Source organism: Pseudochaenichthys georgianus, chromosome 17 (genome assembly GCF_902827115.2).
Source record: "Pseudochaenichthys georgianus chromosome 17, fPseGeo1.2, whole genome shotgun sequence".
Lineage (NCBI taxonomy): Eukaryota > Metazoa > Chordata > Actinopteri > Perciformes > Channichthyidae > Pseudochaenichthys > Pseudochaenichthys georgianus.
This window is the reverse complement of record NC_047519.1, coordinates 41,048,391-41,071,925: the sequence shown is the minus strand read 5'-3', so window position 1 is coordinate 41,071,925 and position 23,535 is coordinate 41,048,391. Positions and strand designations below refer to the sequence as shown.

Below are 23,535 nucleotides of genomic sequence, written 5' to 3'. Positions count from 1 at the left end.
TGTCTCTACTTTAAAGAGTCCTCTCCTGCTGATGTTCAGGTGTATATCAGTATTTAGTGTCTCTACTTTAAAGAGTCCTCTCCTGCTGATGTTCAGGTGTATATCAGTATGTAGTGTCTCTACTTTAAAGAGTCCCCTCCTGCTGATGTTCAGGTGTATATCAGTATTTAGTGTCTCTACTTTAAAGAGTCCTCTCCTGCTTAATTTCAGGTGTATATCAGTATGTAGTGTCTCTACTTTAAAGAGGCCTCTCCTGCTGATGTTCAGGTGTATATCAGTATGTAGTGTCTCTACTTTAAAGAGTCCTCTCCTGCTGATGTTCAGGTGTATATCAGTATTTAGTGGTGTCTCTACTTTAAAGAGTCCTCTCCTGCTGATGTTCAGGTGTAAATCAGTATGTAGTGTCTCTACTTTAAAGTGTCCTCTCCTGCTGATGTCCAGGTGTATATCAGTATGTAGTGTCTCTACTTTAAAGAGTCCTCTCCAGCTGATGTTCAGGTGTATATCAGTATGTAGTGTCTCTACTTTAAAGAGTCCTCTCCAGCTGATGTTCAGGTGTATATCAGTATGTAGTGTCTCTACTTTAAAGAGTCCTCTCCTGCTGATGTCCAGGTGTATATCAGTATGTAGTGTCTCTACTTTAAAGAGTCCTCTCCTGCTGATGTTCAGGTGTATATCAGTATTTAGTGTCTCTAATTTAAAGAGTCCCCTCCTGCTGATGTTCAGGTGTATATCAGTATTTAGTGTCTCTACTTTAAAGAGTCCTCTCCTGCTTAATTTCAGCTGTATATCAGTATGTAGTGTCTCTACTTTAAAGAGTCCTCTCCTGCTGATGTTCAGGTGTATATCAGTATTTAGTGTCTCTACTTTAAAGTGTCCTCTCCTGCTGATGTTCAGGTGTATATCAGTATGTAGTGTCTCTACTTTAAAGAGTCCTCTCCTGCTGATGTTCAGGTGTATATCAGTATTTAGTGGTGTCTCTACTTTAAAGAGTCATCTCCTGCTGATGTTCAGGTGTAAATCAGTATGTAGTGTCACTACTTTAAAGAGTCCTCTCCTGCTGATGTTCAGGTGTTTATCAGTATGTAGTGTCTCTACTTTAAAGAGTCCTCTCCTGCTGATGTTCAGGTGTATATCAGTATGTAGTGTCTCTACTTTAAAGAGTCCTCTCCTGCTGATGTTCAGGTGTATATCAGTATGTAGTGTCTCTACTTTAAAGAGTCCTCTCCTGCTAATGTTCAAGTGTATGTCAGTATGTAGTGTCTCTACTTTAAAGAGTCCTCTCCTGCTGGTGTTCAGGTGTATATCCGTATGTAATGTCTCTACTTTAAAGAGTCCTCTCCTGCTGATGTTCAGGTGTATATCAGTATTTAGTGTCTCTACTTTAAAGAGTCCTCTCCTGCTGATGTTCAGGTGTATATCAGTATGTAGTGTCTCTACTTTAAAGAGTCCCCTCCTGCTGATGTTCAGGTGTATATCAGTATTTAGTGTCTCTACTTTAAAGAGTCCTCTCCTGCTTAATTTCAGGTGTATATCAGTATGTAGTGTCTCTACTTTAAAGAGTCCTCTCCTGCTGATGTTCAGGTGTATATCAGTATGTAGTGTCTCTACTTTAAAGAGTCCTCTCCTGCTGATGTTCAGGTGTATATCAGTATTTAGTGGTGTCTCTACTTTAAAGAGTCCTCTCCTGCTGATGTTCAGGTGTAAATCAGTATGTAGTGTCTCTACTTTAAAGTGTCCTCTCCTGCTGATGTCCAGGTGTATATCAGTATGTAGTGTCTCTACTTTAAAGAGTCCTCTCCAGCTGATGTTCAGGTGTATATCAGTATGTAGTGTCTCTACTTTAAAGAGTCCTCTCCAGCTGATGTTCAGGTGTATATCAGTATGTAGTGTCTCTACTTTAAAGAGTCCTCTCCTGCTGATGTCCAGGTGTATATCAGTATGTAGTGTCTCTACTTTAAAGAGTCCTCTCCTGCTGATGTTCAGGTGTATATCAGTATTTAGTGTCTCTAATTTAAAGAGTCCCCTCCTGCTGATGTTCAGGTGTATATCAGTATTTAGTGTCTCTACTTTAAAGAGTCCTCTCCTGCTTAATTTCAGCTGTATATCAGTATGTAGTGTCTCTACTTTAAAGAGTCCTCTCCTGCTGATGTTCAGGTGTATATCAGTATTTAGTGTCTCTACTTTAAAGTGTCCTCTCCTGCTGATGTTCAGGTGTATATCAGTATGTAGTGTCTCTACTTTAAAGAGTCCTCTCCTGCTGATGTTCAGGTGTATATCAGTATTTAGTGGTGTCTCTACTTTAAAGAGTCCTCTCCTGCTGATGTTCAGGTGTAAATCAGTATGTAGTGTCACTACTTTAAAGAGTCCTCTCCTGCTGATGTTCAGGTGTATATCAGTATGTAGTGTATCTACTTTAAAGAGTCCTCTCCTGCTGATGTTCAGGTGTATATCAGTATGTAGTGTCTCTACTTTAAAGAGTCCTCTCCTGCTGATGTTCAGGTGTTTATCAGTATTTAGTGTCTCTACTTTAAAGAGTCCTCTCCTGCTGATGTTCAGGTGTTTATCAGTATTTAGTGTCTCTACTTTAAAGAGTCCTCTCCTGCTGATGTTCAGGTGTATATCAGTATGTAGTGTCTCTACTTTAAAGAGTCCTCTCCTGCTGATGTTCAGGTGTATATCAGTATGTAGTGTCTCTACTTTAAAGAGTCCTCTCCTGCTGATGTTCAGGTGTATATCAGTATGTAGTGTCTCTACTTTAAAGAGTCCTCTCCTGCTGATGTTCAGGTGTATATCAGTATATAGTGTCTCTACTTTAAAGAGTCCTCTCCTGCTGATGTTCAGGTGTATATCAGTATGTAGTGTCTCTACTTTAAAGAGTCCTCTCCTGCTGATGTTCAGGTGTGTATCAGTATGTAGCGTCTCTACTTTAAAGAGTCCTCTCCTGCTGATGTTCAGGTGTATATCAGTATGTAGTGTCTGTACTTCAGGTCTCCATGCTTTAATGTTCACAAAGCTCTTTATTTCTCTCACACAGCCTGTGCTGCAGCACCTCTGTTCACCCTCTGTCTGAAGCCAGAATCCAGTCTGCTCTGATTGGTTAGCTGACCGGCTGTGTTTTGAATCCCAAAAAGCATAATAGTGCAGTAACAGTTAAAGTCTGTCTTTTGCTGAATGGCACTGCACAAGGAAACATTTTGATGTGTACATTAAATCATTTCAGCTATAACTTGGACAGATGCTTTCTTTCAAAAATACTTTATTTAAATGTTCCTTTATTTGCTGTATTCTGACAATGAAGACCACCATAAAGTCAGTGGAGTTTGGTGTAAATATTTGATGCCGGAAGAAAGCTCTTCCCAAAAAGAACCGGGCTAAGAATAGAAGCTGGAACATCCCGATGTAGTTCATGAGTGATTTTATAATACATGATATGATTAAACAACACGTCATCATTGGATTTGCAGAAAGAGAATCCACTTATAATCTATCAACAGACGATGTATAGCACATTCACACCACAACAGGTCTGTGTTAGATGTGGGGATCTCACAGTTTCATTTGGATTCTTGGGGTCTCAAGTCCAGATTCAAAATAAATTCTAAACAAATATTAGATAGGAGAATAGCTTCATAAAAAATATTTACTTTAAGTTAGATGATATTTACACCCGGGATAAGAAGCGATTACATTACATTTAGCTGATGCTTTTACTCAAAACGACTCACAATAAGACTCTGAAGAGTCCTCTGCTACTGATGTTCAGGTGTTTATCAGTATGTAGTGTCTACTTTAAAGAGTCCTCTCCTGCTGATGTTCAGGTGTATATCAGTATGTAGTGTCTACTTTAAAGAGTCCTCTCCTGCTGATGTTCAGGTGTATATCAGTATGTAGTGTCTACTTTAAAGAGTCCTCTCCTGCTGATGTTCAGGTGTATATCAGTATGTAGTGTCTACTTTAAAGAGTCCTCTGCTGCTGATGTTCAGGTGTTTATCAGTATGTAGAGTCTACTTTAAAAAAACATTTTCTATAAAAACAAAAAAAATTTCTCCCGATTCCGATCTTTTGAAAATCACGTGATCGGCTCCGATCCCTGATCACGTGATGGGATCGGGACATCTCTAGACGGACTTAAAGGTGGGGTAGGTAAGTTTGAGAAACCGGCTCGAGATCGCTAGAATTTGAAAATACACAACCGGAGAAAATCTGCCACTTCCTCACAGAGCCCCTCCCCCAACACACACGAACGTGCACATGACCAATGAGGGCACGAGATAAGTGTGTGCCCCGATGGAAGGCTGACAGGCAGGTAGGCCATCCAATCGATTGGTTGTACTTTTTACAGTATTACGGCTTCGACAGATGACATTTTTTTATGGATTTTTTGTCAAAGCACTTCAGATATTCATTGCTATCGGGATGTTAAGAGCATTCCATGGAATATAACTTAAAGTGTATCTCGAGCCGGTTTCTGAAACTTACCTACCCCACCTTTAAACATATAAAGAAGCAACTCAAATAGCCCCGCACTAACTAAAGAAAATCCATGTAAGAAGACATCAAAGCCAAGCCCATTGAAATGAGAGATATAATGAGAAAAGAAACCAAAGAAACTCACCGGCTTATCTCTGAATGGAAATCTTGTTCCTCGTCAGTTTACCCTGTGTCCAATTCCTTTCAAAGCCTACACTCTCATATCAAAGACAGATGTCATACATCGACCGCAGTAATTGCACATGGGATAAATGACCTTTTTCTTTGCCAGTGGTATTATGTACTGTTGCCCTGAGGAGAGCAAACCAAACTGAGCTATATCATTAATGATTTACAGGGTTTCTATTTATTACAGTCAAGTGTCCATCGCAGACAGAGATATTGAACACAAGGATGCTCTCTATCTGGCTGACATTCACTTTTATAAAACGTCAAGACTTACTGCAAGCCCCTTCAGACTTGTTATTGGAAACACTATCATACTACATTAATAATTTTGTGCTGTCTCAATTTGAATACTTCCTTTAGTAAAATGCTTACCAAGTGAATACACAAAACACACAACACAAACTAAATGGCATATAACAATTTAAACACTTATGTCAGGGATCACCAACTACATTTGTCCAAGGGCCAAAATGTATCCAATAGACACTATCGTGGGCCAGTGATTTTTATATAGTCCACAATGCTAGTGGAGCACGCTCAGGTACTGCGGACCTTTAATTTATTATCTGAAACGATGTAATAACTTTTAAAACTTGTTCCAGTCACTTGCCCCATGCATTCAGCAGCAGCAGGCCTTTCACTTTGATTTCATCCCGTTATGAAATGTCATAATTTCAACAATAAAGAAATGCTACATAAACGTTATCTTGCACATTTTATCCAACCATCTCCGTTTCTAACTTTCAATATATTTTAAAAGAGATCTCTCTCTCTCATCTGCGTGCGGGGGCGGGGCCTCACAGACACGCTGCATCTCTCTCTCTCTCACTGCGTGCGGGGGCGGGGCCTCACAGACACGCTGCATCTCTCTCTCTCTCACTGCGTGCGGGGGCGGGGCCTCACAGACACGCTGCATCTCTCTCTCTCACTGCGTGCGGGGGCGGGGCCTCACAGACACGCTCACAGTTCTGCCGGTAATGAATATTACATTTTGTGAGGAAACTTTTCCACCAATAACTCCAATAAGTATTCCAAAATGTATTCACTTCAGGTTTATGAAAGTAACTGTAATCAGATTACTCGTTTTTGAAATGTAACGCCAGCTGAATACAGTTAGCCTACTTGATTTTTTTATATTCTGCGTAACGCCGTTACATGTATTCCGTTACAACCAGTCTAGGTTACAACCCAACCCTGCTTCTAGGCTACTGTCCCGCAGCTCCTGCCTCTCTGTTGGACTCCGGTACTGCACCTTACTCACGACGTTGTACAAAAAAAAAGAATGGGTGGGAGGCGAACGCAGTAACCACTCAGCTAATGCCACAGTCACCCCCGTCGTGCGGGCCGGATGAGAATGTCTGGCGGGCCGGATGTGGCTCGCGGGCCGCTAGTTGGTGGTCACTGATTTATGTAGTTGCGTAAAATGTGGCCGTGTAGTAGTGTCTCAAACGGCCGCATATAAAATCAACCGCAGTGTGTTTTTGACTCTAGTATAGTGGTACAGTATGTTACCTAAATAAATAGTGAACAAGATCCACAGGTATTTGTCTTTGTATACTGTTGTGTTCACCGGAGGAACCTTAACGGCTAATCTTCTAATTACATTAACGTTGCCATTATTATTACTACGTAGCAAAGATGGCGTTTTTTGAGTGTGAGAGGTGTCCGGCTTTCCAAACGTTGATGTTATGACTGCAGCATCCAAGAAATCATACTTCGCATATTTCGCATTATAACGCACAAAACAGCAAATTTAAATACACGAGTACACAAATAGAGACACAACGTTAGTCTTCGTCAAGGTGACTTCACAGGTTTTATTAAAAGTGGTTAAAATGTCTGCAAATTAGGGAATTCAAAGTGTTTGTCCAGCGCTGATTTGACCTTACACCACAGTTGAAGCTTTGAAACCTGAGCAAACATGAAAGACATTATTATTCATGTTAAAGGACGTGTCATTAGCATATTTTAATTGCTTGACATTGCATTCATTAATTTCTAATGGGATGTCTTTGTAGCCTAAATCCTTGCAAGAAGCGTGTGAGATGGAGTCTAGTTTCTTTCCGAGAGGCATGATTAAGACGGCCCACAGTGCTGTAACGAGGGGGAACGGTCAGATTTGACACCTCTCCAGCCAGTGATGAACATGTCTTGATGCAGTGATGAACATGTCTTGATGCAGTGATGAACATGTCTTGATGCAGTGATGAACATGTCTTGATGGAAAGGTCAAAACATTCTCGTGAGAGAGGAAGAGGTCTGTCTCTGGGTGGTCGGAAACATACAATGTCGGCCATAACTCAAGTATTCATATGACAGAATGTCTAATAGACAAACATGATGACATTTTATATCCAAAAGGTCAAAGATAAATATTTGCTCTGACATCTCAATGCTCGGCTGAAACACTTTCCTGACCTCAATTCAACCCCATCACAGCTGGAGTGATTGTGGTATCCTTCACATTTGACAGCACACTGAATCGGTGTCTCTTATCTTGGATCCCCACCATGACACACATAGAAAATGTTCGTGAAGCATCCACGTTTTAGAATTTGTAGGTTTTTTGCAGCAACATCCATATTTGAAGCGTTGCCTAGCCTACTGTTACTACTGACGACAACTTTGTGTTTCATGCTGTTTTTGCTGATATTGAGCTTTAGGTGATGCACCTTGGGACAACGCTTTCTGCCCGTTCTCAGTACTCCTCACTGGAAATGAATCACTGGACTCATATGTTCAGTATGTTACTAAAGGAATGATAAAACAGATAACATATTTTTTATTTTAGACGGTATGTCAGAGGTCGACTTCTTCGCCAGAACGTCGACCATTGGTTTGAGTTGTTCTGTATATTGAAGCCTTAGGTTTTGTGTTTCTGTATCACCTTCTTGTTTTTTTTTGGAACTAGCACTAACAAGGGAGTAAAACCACAGCTGAACAAGAATTGTTATGCAAACAATATGTTAGAATTAACTTTATAGGAACAACTCACTAGAACAGGTCAAATTGAAAAGGGACAAGACTCTAATGGGATTACCAGATGATCTTACATACATATTTATTTACACCACTTATAACATTTCTATCTTGACAAAATGTTGGGAGCTTTTAAAAAAGCACCGTGGCTCAACAACACAATTATACAACCAAATATATGAGTAAGGATTTCAATGAAATCCCTCGTGTGTGCAGGATGACTTTAACAGTACTATTCAATTAATGTGTTACCTGTTGGTCCATTTGACTTCATGTCAACAGTTCCTTGTTCATTTTAACAAGACGATGTTAACAAGAACCAGATCAGAACTAAAAGAACACCTTGGAATAACTTTCTCCAGGGTCTTAATTAACAACATGTGAAAGATAACTGAAACCTAGAACCGAGTCATTGGGTTGTTTGTTACCTTTTGTCTAAACCCCAGAATCGGTGGCATTACATCATAAAGAGCGCCCACACGGAGGACTGGCAGGGCTGATGGAGATGAGAGCAGGTATTTCCACCTCCAGAGGGAATAACAAAAAGCTTTGATTTACATAAAATCTACACACCTACACTATAATGCTCGCGGTGAAGTCAGGCAGCAATTCTGTCAAACAGAGGACTAGATGTTAGCGTTGTCGTTAAAATGCGAGGAATCGTTGCAAAAGTGATTTAACCCACACAGGCTTCTTTGACAAGAAACGACAACAAGGGAAAGAGATCTAAAGCACGACTGAAATACTCCTGTAAGCTTACATTTATCAAAATAGACATCATTTATAGAGGTGCACGATAATCCGATATTAGGAATTATGACGTCATCCCGATAAACCCGATAAAAGTATTAATAGCCCCGATAATATAAAATATATTTTTTGGGTAAAAAAAAACAACTACAGGTACATTTAATATATATATATATATATATATTATATTATTATCGGGTATCGGTCTTGAGAAGCAGGAAGTTATCGGTATCGGTTTCAAAAAACCAATATCGTGCATCCCTAATCATTTATGTAACCAACTTGTATCTCTGCTACTCTCCCCAATTTATAGGCTTTTAAATTATGATGTCTGCCCAAACACAACTGATGTCCAAACAGCAGTCTTACATCTTCTCTTGCTACAACAAATATACATTTGTAGAATAGGATGGACAGTATTTCTTGTGGCAGCAGTTTGACACCACAACTACAAAGCACAAGGTTGTTAAATGTACCAGATACATTGGTAGGCAGTTATTCATTGATGCTATTGTGAACACGGTCACATGACGTCACCTCAACACCGCTAAGCTAAAGGCGGCTAATGTTGGGCTATAGAGGAACTACACGGTCACATGACTTCACCTAGGGGGGCTCCGTACCTTTACAAGCTAATCCACAAATGACTTAAATAAAATAATTGAATCAAGTTCATCTCAGATATACTAAACCTCAGCATCAATCTGTATAAAGCTATACAAACATGTACTGTACTCTTCTTGTTTTTTCAATCCAACAACAGAAGTCTCCCATATATTGTTTACGTTAGTGAGACAATGGGTTCCTTTTCTCTCAAAGGGAGGATATTTCGGAAAGCTGTTTTGTCTTTTTATTTGGGCCACAGCAAGCAGCGAGGCATAACCCATTATGATTAAGCACAGCGCTGTTTCCTCGTGTGCCTTTCTTACCAACAGTTGCTTTTGTGCCGAGAGCGTGAATATTTACACAATGAGACGAAATGCTCGCGTCTATTGTACACACAGCAGCTCAGAGTATAATGGAGGCGCTAGATATATTAACAGCTATCCGTGGAGTTGTGGTTCTCTTACTCTGGGTTTGAATGTAGGTTTATGAAAACGAGATGGTGCATCTCAAGGGGTTTATCCCAATGAATAACATTTATATATATATATATATATATATATATATATAAATGCATCAAGTAAATAGACCTAAATGGGAAGGACACTGCTTATTGTCCAAAACCATGTTCTGGTGGGGTTTTGTCAATAAATCCCATGAAAAGACCCAAAGTGTAGCACCAATCATTGTTGGGGAGAACATTAAATCTAGTCAAAACCAGTTACTTTCAGTTTTGTTCTGCCTCCCACATCATCCATTTTGTCCTGATAACGGCCGTCTCAGCAGGCGTTATCCCACAGATATCATTTTGCAAAGAAAAAAATACATTTATTTATATTTTCATGCATTTTCCCATCATAATATAATGTGTAGGTAAATTGTCCCTGGTGACACCTGAGGGCTGGACTAATACCTGGAACATTGCCATGAAGTTAATGTGGAATGGAAACGTTATTTACTACTCTAGTAAATACCTTTGTCCGCTCAGCTAAGAGCCTGAAAATGAACGGTATGCTAGCAATATTCAAGTCAATAACATTGCGTACGGTTGACAAACAGTAAATGTACTTTGATAGTATATGTGTAAGTTTTGGGTTCAATCCCAGCCGTCAACATGTCCTTTGGCAAGATACGTAATCCCGAGTTGCTCCGAATGGCACGGCCATCGGTGTGTGTGTGTGTGTGTGTGTGTGTGTGTGTGTGTGTGTGTGTGTGTGTGTGTGATGTTAACCTACTTGAGCAAGTGTTACATTGCTCTGTATGAATGGGCTTTGGGTGATGACTCGTGTACATGGAGGAGTCGCAAAGACCTGATAAACTGCTGTATGAATATAATTCCAGACCATTTAATCGTTATCCTGCGGCCAATCAGAATTGACATTGACTCATTACTAAAATATGTAAAAGTCTACCAGAACAGAAAAATAGACAAAACAAGCACAAAGTAAGTAAACAAAAACAATAAATAACTAAAAACAGACAACAAAGCAGCATATACATTATAAGGTATGACCAAAGGCATGTTTTACTTTCTTGAGTCTAATTGGAGGTTTGTGTCAAATGTTTTGAATTTCCCACAATGCATTCCTGCAAAACAAATGCGCTTTGAGGAGTCCTGATAAAGTGCTGTATGAATATAATTACAGCCCATTTAATCGCTATCCTTTATCAGCAATTACTGGACACCAATTACTGGACACCAATCAGAACGGACATTGACACATTACTACAATATGCAAAAGTCTAGCAAAACTGAAAAATAGACAAGACAAAAATAGTAGCATATAAATAATAAGATGTGACCAAAGTCGCGGTGAGGTCACAGCGACTTTAGAAGTTCATCCTTGAGTCCAAATTGAAATATTTTCCTGCACAATCACAAACATGTGAAGAAAGGACACGCTGAAGACAAGACGCCTCCAGCTGTCCCTGGAATAACAAGTTGTCAACCCGACAGAAGACTTTCTTTCAGTAGCAAAAACATTTAGTTGCCACAGAACTTCCTCGAGTGTATTTATAAAAGTGAAGCACAATGAGAGCTTGTTTGAAGAAGTGGAGCTTCGTGTCGCTCTGAATCCCCTGCAGCGTTATTGTGATGAAAGAAATCAGGACACCACATTTACAGCATCCCTATAATTTGATAGACACACACACACACACACACACACACACACACACACACACACACACACACACACACACACACACACACACACACACACACACACACACACACACACACACACACACACACACACACAGCTCACACAATGACTCTTTTATGGGAAGTCCTTGCTTTAGGGATCTGTCAAACAAATACACTCGCCTCTTCCTTGACGATTGATGCCACATTTTCCCTGAAGGCGAGTTGTGTTTTCATCCAAAGTGAAGAATACGGATTTATTTCCTCGACAATGTCAAGGATTTATTTCCCGAGTTGTGTATAATGACGTATGATATATGGCAGAGAGGTTTGTCATCCCCGATAAAACAGGTTGGATGTGACCGTACATGTGCTGTACATCTGAGAAGAACGCATTGGACTTTTAACGAGTAGGATGTTGGGATTCTGCAGGAAGACGGCGGCAGGTATCTGGTGTGTCTCGATGTCTGTGACCGGTTTTAAACTCCATTTGTTTCGTCCTGGCACTAAACACAGATGTTATGTGTTGGATGTGATGCTGGAGCTTCTGCAGGCCTGATCCCAGTTCACTTTCTGCTGTAATATGTAATCCAGTGACGGGGGCCGGCCAATGAAACGCAGCAGGATAACATGCAAGGAAACAACTCTGCATCAGACATTAGCTGAAGGTATCATGTTGTATATCAGAATCACGGTACTGCCAGGCACGTTTACACATACAAAGAATTAGCTTTGGTAGCTGGTGGTACGAACATAAACAATCTAAATTAAATACAAAAAAGAAATATATAAGAATAATAAAAAAATAAGTAAATATAGGAATCAGAAAAAAATATTTATCCTGGAGGACATTTGGTTTCCTGACAGTTCCTCCATTTTAGAATGGATTAAATGAAAGATAAAGAGATACAAAATAATAATAACTAAAGTATTCATTTAAATATAAGAAGTTAAAGAAAATATCCAATACACAATCTAAGAAACAGATTTTATGTTGGGTGACACAGAAGCTCTTTAGCATGAAATGAAAATATTGGCTGGGACACACACACAGCTCTGAGACAGGTGACAGGACAATGTCTTTTACTTCAAAGAGCGAAAGATGAGTGTAATGGACAATATAGTAGAGTATGTAGAAGCCTCTAAGTAGAGAGAGAGAGAGAGAGAGAGAGAGAGAGAGAGAGAGAGAGAGAGAGAGAGAGAGAGAGAGAGAGAGAGAGAGAGAGAGAGAGAGAGAGAGAGAGAGAGAGAGAGAGAGAGAGAGAGAGAGAGAGAGAGAGAGAGAGAGCACTTTTATATATGTAACCCTGTAGTTTAGTTTAGTTTATTTATTTTTTTCGAGCGTGTAAAACCAAAGAAAATACAAATGAAACAAAAGATGATACAGACATGATACAGTACTATACAAATGAATGCAATAACTAAACGAAATATTTAAATAATAATTGAATAATCTGTAGTATCATTGTCTGATAACAATAAAGAACAACACTTTAGCTAATTACACGTATATTACATTATTGCCTCTGAATTGGATTAGTATCGGATAGGATAATAACTTAGTAATTAACTACGTCTGAAAGCAGAAGTCTCTTCAGTGCGCATGACACAAAACGAGATGCATTGTGGGACATGTAGTTTATGGGCAACCTGCTTCTGTAAAGCGGAACGTAACCGGTATAATAAACTTATTATAATCTTTGCAAGCTCTTGCGGGGCCGGATTTGGCCCCCCGGGAGTTTGACACCCCTGCCCTAAGGGATTGCAGCGACGTAGACACGTGGTGCCTCTTCTAGGGCCGCTCGATTATGGCAAAAATCATAATCTCGATTATTTGGGTCAATAATTGATATCACGATAAAAACGATTATCCATTTACAAAAAAAATTTTATTTAAAAAAAAAAAAAAGTAATACATTTTTTTTTTTTTAATTTCGATTACGTTGTTTTCGTAATCGTTGCAAGCCATAATCGTAATTGCGATTAGAATACGATTAATTGAGGAGCCCTAGCCTCTTCACCTCTGTCCTCTATCTCCTAGGGTCAAAGTTCATATGGCTAGGGATAACTTTGACCGTGCCTTGCCTTGGACTTCTACACAAGGGTCTGGAGGGACTGAGTGGGGAGGTTCATGAGATGTTTGCTTTACGGGACCATGTATGTTAAGACCCCTGTTGTGTTGATTACAGACAAATAAGGGGTTATTTTAGCTAATTTCCACAAAAATATCAAATAATGTTCCATGTTTTTTGCAAGAAAAAATACTGATCATTGCTTTCATTGAATGATAAAGGAGTATCAATCAACACATTAATTCAAAAGTGTTTATGCAGGAAATGGAGTTGGTGAGATGTCTGTGTATTTAATCTGGTTATTAGTTATAATATTGTATTTTATTAATACAAAAATATATTTTGAAATAGATTCAATCTGTGTTTTAAAGCGGTTCAAGTTAATTAAAGGACAGCTAATACGTTCACACGTTGTTTTTGCTCCATTATATTAGGATTAAATACAGTTGAACTATTTTAATAAACATAAGAATAAGGCAATAAAAGGATAGAATAGCAATATTGATATTAATACAATAATTTAACGTACCATGTGTTCCACTTAACAATATATAACAACGATGCACATGTAGAAATGTGTATTTTACAATATATGCATGATGAATCATTACATTATGTTATCGCTGGATTACAGCGAGTGTTTAAGTTATGAATGAAATTTAGCAATAAACCTGACTTCATGCAGATTGACCCGGATATTTCCCTCTCTTCTTGTTGGGAAAATACTGAGTGTCCTCTTCCAATATCAGAGTAACATGATAACAAAGGCATCCCAACTGCAGCTGTGAACCTGACAGGATGTGTGATGACCTAGAAGAGCATCCTGTTTGAGGCAGGTGATAGCTATGTGATGAACATGATGACTCAGCCTCTATGGAGAGAGACATCAAGCATGCTCATTTCTGACGTGGAGCTGATCTGAAGTAAACATTGATACTGCTTTCTATTCCTCCATCTTGTGACTGTGTGACTGTGTGACTCCCTCTCCTGGATATCAGCATGTGAAGGACACTGCTCAGGAACTAGTGGATGCTCTGTATGTGATGACTACTTCCATTCTGGAGAGGGTCACAGATACGTGGATCTTGAGACTGAGGCTCAAGCCGGTGACGAGTGATTATAAACATTTTAAGTATTCAGAAAAAGTCAGATTTTGGAGATTTTGAGAAAAAGTCAGAATTTTGAGATTTACTGAAAAAAGCCAACATTTTGAGAAAAAACTATTTTTTGAGAAAAAACGTTTTACATGACAGGATTACCTGTTAGGGTATGATTACCTACAAGAACCAGTATTCCTCCATCTTGTGACTGTGTAACTCCCTCTCTTGTATATCAGCAGGGGAGGACTGGCTATTGGGAATACCGGGAGTGTTCCCGGTGGGCCGGTGCTGTACCGGCCCACATTTGTCAGTGTTCCGGCCACTTCCTGGAGGGGTGTGGCCCACACCCCACTGGGCTGGGCCGTTTTGATAGGCTACGGCTACCTATGTTCTATCTATCAGATAGTTTCACTTTCACACATCAGGCTTGCATAAGGGAGGGGGGGGGGGGTTGGCAGGGAAACAGGGTTCAGGGGGAGTGGCTGTACCCGTAGGATAGAAAAGGGGGAAGTGACGTCTGACTCATAGGTCGAGCGGTTGTGGAGAAGAACGTGTTGCCCACATTCTGCTACTGACTTTAGGCTAGTTAGCTAGCAGGTTTATTGTTTTGGGTGCAGTCACTTTTGCCTCCACTTGCTGTTCAAATAAATGTTGAAAGAAAAAGTAAATCTGTTCATATGGGTGTTGAGAGATGTATCCATAGATTTAGTCCCTAATGTTGCTCTCAAAGTGCACCAGATTGATGCATTTCACTTCAACATTTAAAAAAAAAATCTTCCTGGGCGAGCATGCCCCCGGACCCCCCTAGAGGAGGTGAGGTCCACCACCTGCCCACACCCCCTGTTAAATTGTCTCACCCACATTGAGGATGCTTCCTAGTACGCCCATGTTTTATTCCATGTGTCAAGTCAGGCAAATTGGGTCCAAATGTTATTGCATCAAAGATCTGTTAACATTAAAATCACTAAATATATGCTGTAACTATGTTGCTCTCTGCAACTCAAGGGTTCAGGTAATGTGATTACTATATGAATAATGGTCCAAAATAACATAAAATGCATAGGTTTTTTGTTAAGTAACATACTTTCTGTCAATTAATCTCCGGGCCACTTTCCCCCCCTGTAGTCAGCATGTGAAGGACTCTGCTCAGGAACTAGTTGATGCTCTGTATGTGAGGACTACTTCCCTTCTGGAGAGGATCACAGATACATGGATCCTGGGACTGAAGCTCAAGCCGGGGACGAGTGATACATTTCCCTCTCTTCTTCTGCAGGTTGATGGACGACATCCCACCTGTAACTTCCTGCTGGAGGTGGAGCGAGACGAGGCCGAGTGTGAGAGGAGGCTGAGGGAGGAGGAGGCTGCCGGAAAACACAAAGGTCACACTCAATACATTAAACCACATTTTAGCAAGAAAGTAGGTCCACTACGACCTTAGAGAAACGTTCACAGTTAGAGACACTTCTTTAGTTTCTCCAGGACTCGTGCCCAATAGCTTTTCAATCATTAAAGACTTCCGTTATGCTTAAAGAACATCTATTTATACATGCGCCATATGATTATATTATTTATGTATAAAATACATGAACAATTGGATTTTGCACAATCGGTGCCCTTTAAAGTTGAGAAGCAATGAACTATTGCAAAGTTAAGCGCACCAGGAAATACGCTATATAAATCACATTATTGTTTATTATTATTATTAAAGTCAACATAATTGAATTATAAATGCAACAGGAGATGCACAGAAGTCTCAGTGGATGTTCCCTCAGGATTAATCATGTCAGCTGATGAAGTAGATGGTTCGGATCTTTAAAATTATTACATTACATGTTAGACACTTTTATCCAAAGCGACTTACATAAACCTTCCGTGTAATACGAGGGGAATCGTGCAATTTTAATTGTTCTATTATTTATGTATGTACATATTCCCTTTTTTTAAGTCCCATTTATTGTTTTTATAGTGTCTCGTTGTTTTTATATTGTCTTGTTGTTGCGTGTTGGCACCTTGAGTCTGTTATAATTTTGTTGTACTTGTACAATGACAAATAAAGTTCTATCTATCTATACTCAATACTGTGGACAATCCCCACAGGAGCAATTTAGGGTGAAGGGTCTCAGGGACACAACGACATGCTGCCTGCAGTGGGGTTTGAACCTGTGCTCCCCTGATCCGCACGCGCCACACGCCTCCACGGTTATATAAAATAACATCGATTTGAATGTTGTTCCAATAGTCTGGGAGACATTACATAATTGTGTCACATGCGTCTTCTAGGTCGATATTTGAACGTTACCACAAATGCAATTTAGTCCAAATATACAAATAATCCAAATTGTATCTGCAAAATACAAATAGGGGCATTTACTGTACCGTTAAGTATCAAAGAAATGAATCATAACATGGATTTTCTTGTTTCAAGTATACACTGGTGGCTCGTTAAAAAGCAACACTGACCTTTACAAATTATACATATTATGTTCGCAAGCGAGCAAACAGAAGGAAACAAGCTGGTTCTTATGAAAAAAGAGTTTCAGGAGATTAAACTAGATTCATTACTTTACTAACTTCTCTACCAACACAAGCACTTTTTATTTTAAAGATGTTTCAGCATAAATGAATAAAACAGCCTATATTTAACTGGCTTCTGTTGGAGGTCTGCAGGAAGAGCTGCGAGGACACAGCTGGATATCCGTTAGCCTTCATCACATCCGAAGCCTTTGTGAATTAAATTAGGAGTAAATATGGGGCTATAAATTGTCATAAACACTTTTCTCATCGACAGAGATCATAAAATGTGGCGGAATCAAAAAGCAACGAACAGCTGATGCTCCAAATCCTATTTTACTGACATTGATTTCAAAAGATGGCGCTAAGGAAAGGATGATTGATGACACCTGATGCCTTGACTCCTCTCTACTCATGTAATTGTAATAATATGATAAAAAGGACACACAGCAACATATACAAGTTGTACTGCTGCTTTCTCACTAGGAGAGGTTCATTTAGGATACAACCCCCTTTAAAAACCATGAATGAATGAAATCACTACTTACTATACGAAGCAATTAAGTCAGGACTAAATAAGTTAAGCAAACGTTTCCATTCCTACATCTAGAAATGCACATGTAATAATGTCAAAACACAGACTGTCTGTGTCATGGTGAATACAGTCGCTGTTGTATCTGTGTCTGTATCATGTTGTTGTGAGTGTGGACGGAGCAGCAACAACGTTAGTTTAGCCAAAGTGTGGTCCGCGGTCCGTGAGCGCCCCCTAGTGGTCCGTGAGTATATTGGTACAATTTCACATTTGAAATAAATAAATACATTAAAGTTTTCCGCACTCTCGCGGGAATATCTCCGCAATGGAGCGAGCTTAAGTTTCACTTTCGATTGCATGATATAGCCTAGATAAACACCTTCATCACACATGTGGCCACTTGTTTGTACCATTTTCAGGCGATTTGTAAAAAATGATGTGTTTTTGGATATTTGGAGTTAGGTGGTCCGGGGGTATTTTTTTATTGGTTAAGTGGTCCTTGGTATGAAAAAGTTTGAGAAACACTGGTTTAGCCTGATCGATCCGATCTCCATTCAGAAAACACGCATTTCAAAAGGTGTTTCGCCTGCCGTCTGTCTGCACACTTGTCAAAGCATTCATTTGTGGTTTCTACTAACCGGTATCAAGTCATTCTGGCATCATTTTGAAACGTGTATTACAATTAAATCACGGTAAATATGTTCATTTGGTTGTAGTTGGTATCTACCATAAGTGCAGTGAGTTCAAAAATATGCAGCATCACTTGAAGTCAGTCTATTATTTTCTGGAGTGACAAGGAATGTCTCAAAGATACGTCAATCAAGTGGCACCTGCTAACGGGGGATGATCTAAAAACGTTATTAAAAAAGAAAACATTGTTATTATGTTTTTTACTTTTCTTTCTTTTTAAAACATTTTTTTTTTAACGGTGCACGATCTACCCGCACCACACTCACTCACGATCAACTGGTTGGTGACCACTGATCTAAAGTAACAGACAGAGAATCAGCACTTTTGAAACAGGGCTGAAACAGAGAGGATTATGGGATGCTGCAATGATCTGTTTGGTGTTTCAGCCAATCAGAGCCCCAGTTTCCACTGGGTCCGTCTGCGCCGCGTCATGGCCCGACCTCCTCTAGCGCCATAACCCACCGGACGCGTCCCAGAAGCGTTTCAGAAGCGTAGCGTCGTGCATGCAGGCTCGCAGTTTTGTTATTGATTCGGGCATCCTGGACATTTGTACTAGAAAGTAAGTAGGCTACGTAGTTAAATGTTTTATTTGTGTGTCTGTTTAAATTGTGTTTATTGTTGTTATAAATGTCCTATTTTGTTGTGTTGTAGTCTACAGACACAGTTAATAATAATTTAGGAGAGAATTATATCATCAAATTCTCAGATGACACAGCCATCCTTCATCTGCTTATCACTCTGAAATAGAGAGATTTGTGCAGTGGTGTGATTTTAACCATCTAGTGCTGAATGTGAAGAAGACTGAGGAGATGGTGTGGGACCCAAAGGCAGTGGGTGACCTTAAGCCGGTGGTTATCCACAATGAACCCATAACTCAGCTCCTATAAGTACCTTGGTGTCCATCTAGATCAGGGTTGTCAAACTCAATTTCTTCACGGGCCACATCAGCATTATGGTTTCACTCAAAGGGCCGGTTGTAACTTTAAGACTATATAAAAATACATAGGCCCTATATAAATATTTAATATATATAAAATAATGTGTTATATGACATTATTTCCTCTGCATTGGATTATTATCGGATAGGGTAATAACTTCATAATTAACTACGTTTAAAAGCAGAAGTCTAGGGCAAATCATTGCAAGTCTCTTCATTGAGAATGTCACAAAATGATTTAAAAAAAATCTAATTCTGAGAAAAAAAGTCAAATTCTGAGAAAAAAGTCAAATTTGAGATAAATGTAGTTTATGGGCAATGTGCTTCTGTAAATCGGCATGTAACCGTATAATAAACATATTATATTCTTTGCAATCTCTTGAGGGGCCGCATGAAATTAAGTCGCGGGCCGGATTTGGCCCCCGGGCCTTGAGTTTGACACGCCTGATCTAGATAATACACTCAGCTGGAAGGCGCATGTTCAAGGTCTGTGCTCTAGACTTCAACAGCGATTGTACTTTCTGCGTCCGGGCTTTCGGAGTCGACCAGAAATTCATGTTACTGTTCTATCATGCAGTGTTGGAGAGCATCATTAGGTATGGTATTACTGCCTGGTATGGTAACTTGACAGTGCAGTCAAAGTCACAGATTGCTCGCCTGGTACAGACTGCTATGACAATTATGGGGGTTAAAAAACACCCATCTCTCCAAAACATATACGAGCAGTCCATTATCAGACAGGCAAACAAAATGCTGTCTGATCCCACCCACATACTGCACCCAGGATTCCAGCTCCTAACTTCAGGGTTCCCAAGAGCAGGCTGAAGCACTCATTCCTACCTGCTTCTTAACATTCACATGAAATGAAATGTAGTCAAATGTAATGAAATGTACTTTTTAAATGTTGGCCCTGAGTGTTGTGCAATAGGTCGCCATTGTCCGTATGTGTGTCTGTGTATTGTGTTTGTTCAAACGGTGTTTGACTGATGATATGTGTATGTCTCTTAATGTCCACTATGTTTGTATATGTACATGTACGCGGAACTGCAGGACGGAGTCCAGAACAAATTTCCTTACGGGGACAATAAAGTATATCGTATCGTATCGTATCGTAATTGTAATAGTCCACTTCCATGATGAAAACCTCGTCGTCCATTGTGCGTATCGTAGTGGAGGTGTTGTGATGAAGGAGGGGGGTCTGCTAAATTAGTATATGTGGGGGATGGGCCTGGCCCGGATGCTCACCTTTCCACTTCCTGCGAGGGGGGGCTGCCTGCCCGACCTTATGTTACGGCTGCGCAGCGGCAACAATTAGGATTCATCCTAATTTTAGAGAAGTGCTGTGCCGAGCCGCATCTGGGACGCGTGTGAGCCGTAACACGGTGCGTGTGGTGGAATAGCACGCATTGACTAGAGTGGCCGCGATCCTTACGACCGCCGCGCCGCAGCCGTAACGCAGCGCAGCCGTAACGCAGCGCAGCCGTAACGCAGCGCAGCCGTAACGCAGCGCAGCCGTAACGCGGCGCAGATGGACCCGGTGGAAACTGGGGGAGAGACAGGTTCTGTATATATCTGAGACCTGTAATATATTGATGAAAAACAGTATAATAGGGGGCCTTTAATGTGTGAAATATGAAGCTGTTTTAAAGGAGCGTTCTGTGGGATTTGACATCTAGTGGTGATAATGAGGATTGCAACCAATTTAAAAACTCCGCCTGCTCTCCCTTGCCTCTCCTTATGGAGGTACATTTTTCTCAATATTATTTGTGTGAAAAGATCAACAATCTCTGTGTACATGTAAAACACCTTCTGCAAATATATAAACACATACAAAAACTAATCTGTCACCACATTCAAAAGGTAAACAAGTTAATGAAAAGCATTTATAAATACCAACAGCGGTAATTAAAGTTTAAACGTCTCACAAATGCTGCAACTGCTGCCACAAACTGGATGAATGTGAAGTGTTTTGTTAAAGGAGGATGAAAGCGTAATTAAGGAGCACTATTGGAGTGACTTTGATGGTTATCGGACTCAGGATTCATTCATTTGGATTCCCGCTGTATGAAGAAATTAAAGGACGGCGGAAGTGGAAACAATTCCCAACGGGATTAAACTGTTAAAAAGTAAGCCGGATTTTGCCGATGTGTTTGTGGATTCAAAAGTCGTAAATAATCTACAAAATGGAGGAGACCGATCTGATCGGAGCAACTGTGACAAATAATCCACCTGAAACCGGCATGGACAATGACTATGTTTAAAACATGCGCTTATCCAGACAAGCCTGGTTTGGACACTTTACGGACAGAAGAAACATTTCTATTAAAAAAAAAAAGAATTATACATTTCTGTCTTGTTATGCCTTTAATACTAACTTGAATTTTTATTAAAATTAATTAGTCCATTTTTTTTTTTTTTTATTGTAATGTAGAGACGAGGCTCTTTGGCGTCCCCCCTGTGATATTTGGCGTCCCCCCCCGCCCCCCATGTTGGGAACCACTGCTATAATTAATAACATTTGTCCTTTATAAATAGGAAAAGTACCTGCAGGATTCTTGCTTTTTGAGTTTGTTCCTTAGGGGTTAAATGCACTTTTTGTAAGTCAGCTAAATGTAATGCATCCAAAGCAGGCCCGGCTCCAGGATGAAATGACTGAGGGGGCTGTTAAAAAATCCGAGGGGGACTATTTTTTTTCACAACAACGAAAAATACTGGCAATGTAATGAATTGACACACCAAGCTTTTTTCCTTCTCACTGCTCTACAATCTCTTTGCTTCTTTATTTTTATTCCGGATTGACCCCTCTCATTCCGTTCTTTTCCTCTGGTCTTTAATAATAGATAGTACATTATTAGATGGCTGCACTTTGGTTAACAGACTAACTTTGATTTCCTCAATTCATAAATTGACAGGCTCTGTAATTATACCATAACCTTTTCTCCTCTATCCCTTAACTCCTCTTCCTATACAGATTTACTTACCTCTAGTCAGGTCAGGATTAAATAAACATTAATCTGGTTCATTTTTTATTTTCAGGATTGAATGTTCAAATCAAGGCCTGAAACCTGGCATTCCATAAGAAAGTGACTAATATATAAACCAAATGTGATATTGGATCAAATACTGCACCAAATGGACAGACACAGATTCAACATAAAAATAAAGTCCCCTGGTCGGGTCTGCTCTCTGTTCCGAGAATAACCACTAAACATGGAAAAGCAGCTTTGAGTTATTATGCCCCAACAATTTGGAACAAACTGCCCAAATCGTGCACGTCCACCGAAACACTTCCTATTTTAAAATCCCGACTAAAAACGCACCTATTTGCCGCTGCTTTCAATTGAGCTGCCCATACTCACACTACAGTAGCCTATGCCTTTTTAGTCATGTATTCTGTACCTGCTGTGTTTATTTATTTAAATTATTTTATTACCTTTGCTTATTATGCCTGTTTTGAAATGCCTTTTTAATAATGTATTCATGCTGTATTTGTTCTTAAATGTATTTTGCTTTTAATCTGTAAAGCACTTTGAATCGCCACGTGCTGAAAAGTGCTATATAAATAAAATTGCCTTGCCTTGGTTTGTCTCTGGAGTCTAACTGCCATGAGAAATATCAAATTAATGTTCCAAAATCCGTCACTAGATGTCGCTCATTGTACCAATACGGTTGATATAATACATAACATATTATTACTATAGTGAAAGGGCTCGCTTTGACAAAAACCTGATCCATACAGGCAGCCCTAAATAATAACAAGTAACCATCATGTGTGGTGCTATCTGTAGTTGTCTGTCTTATTTTTTGTTGTCATATTGTTTTCACCAGGGCCGGCCCTTGGCATAGGCAGTATAGGCAAATGCTAAGGGCATCAAGCCATCGGGGGCGCCGAAAATTGGGGAGAAAAATTACATCATGTATTTTTTAGCTGCCTGGATTATAACAGACAAAGACTCATTCTGAAAACTGCACTGGAACAACATAACATCAAGGACATGGATTTCAAGTCAATATACGAAAGTAAATCAAGAAATGAAGTAAACAAGCTGATTTTCAAGTTCCTCAAAAACACTGATCTGAGGACAAGCATTTAATATAAACATTTAATAAATCAACAGTAGGTGGCGATATATGCTCCAAGTGGAAGCGATTCGCCATTGAAGAAGAAGAAGAAGAAGAAGAAGAAGAAGAAGAAGAAACAGAAACACTGTTACTCTGTTTTTACTGACATATAACATTTGATTTCACCTCGCTCTATTTTTTTTAACGCACGTTCAAAAACGAGAACATTTTCGGGTGTTTCAACCGGGTACCGGCCACCGGAAACAGGGACTCTGCCCGGAAAACAGGGATGTTTTGGTCCCCCATCCGACTGTGTTTACAGCTAGCACACACGCTAACATTAAGACTACAAGCTCACTTGGGGTTGAGGTTCTTTTAGACGTTGCTTGACTGCCTGCCCACATATCTGATCTAAACATAGTGTGTTGGGGAAAATAATTATTTAAAGTTATTTAATAATTGTACTTTTTGATGGATAAATGATGCTCAAAGTG

At 39.7% G+C, this 23,535-nt stretch overlaps 1 protein-coding gene across 1 annotated transcript in view; it reads left to right on the top strand.

The window, feature by feature from the left end:
- Window positions 1–23,535, top strand: part of LOC117462783 (vasoactive intestinal polypeptide receptor 2-like) — a 77,279-nt gene that overhangs the window by 5,567 nt on the left and 48,177 nt on the right. Inside the window, exon 2 of the mRNA XM_034105101.2 lies at window positions 15,583–15,688. Coding sequence (XP_033960992.1) covers window positions 15,583–15,688 — 106 coding nt within the window. The remainder of the gene's footprint in view (window positions 1–15,582; window positions 15,689–23,535) is intronic.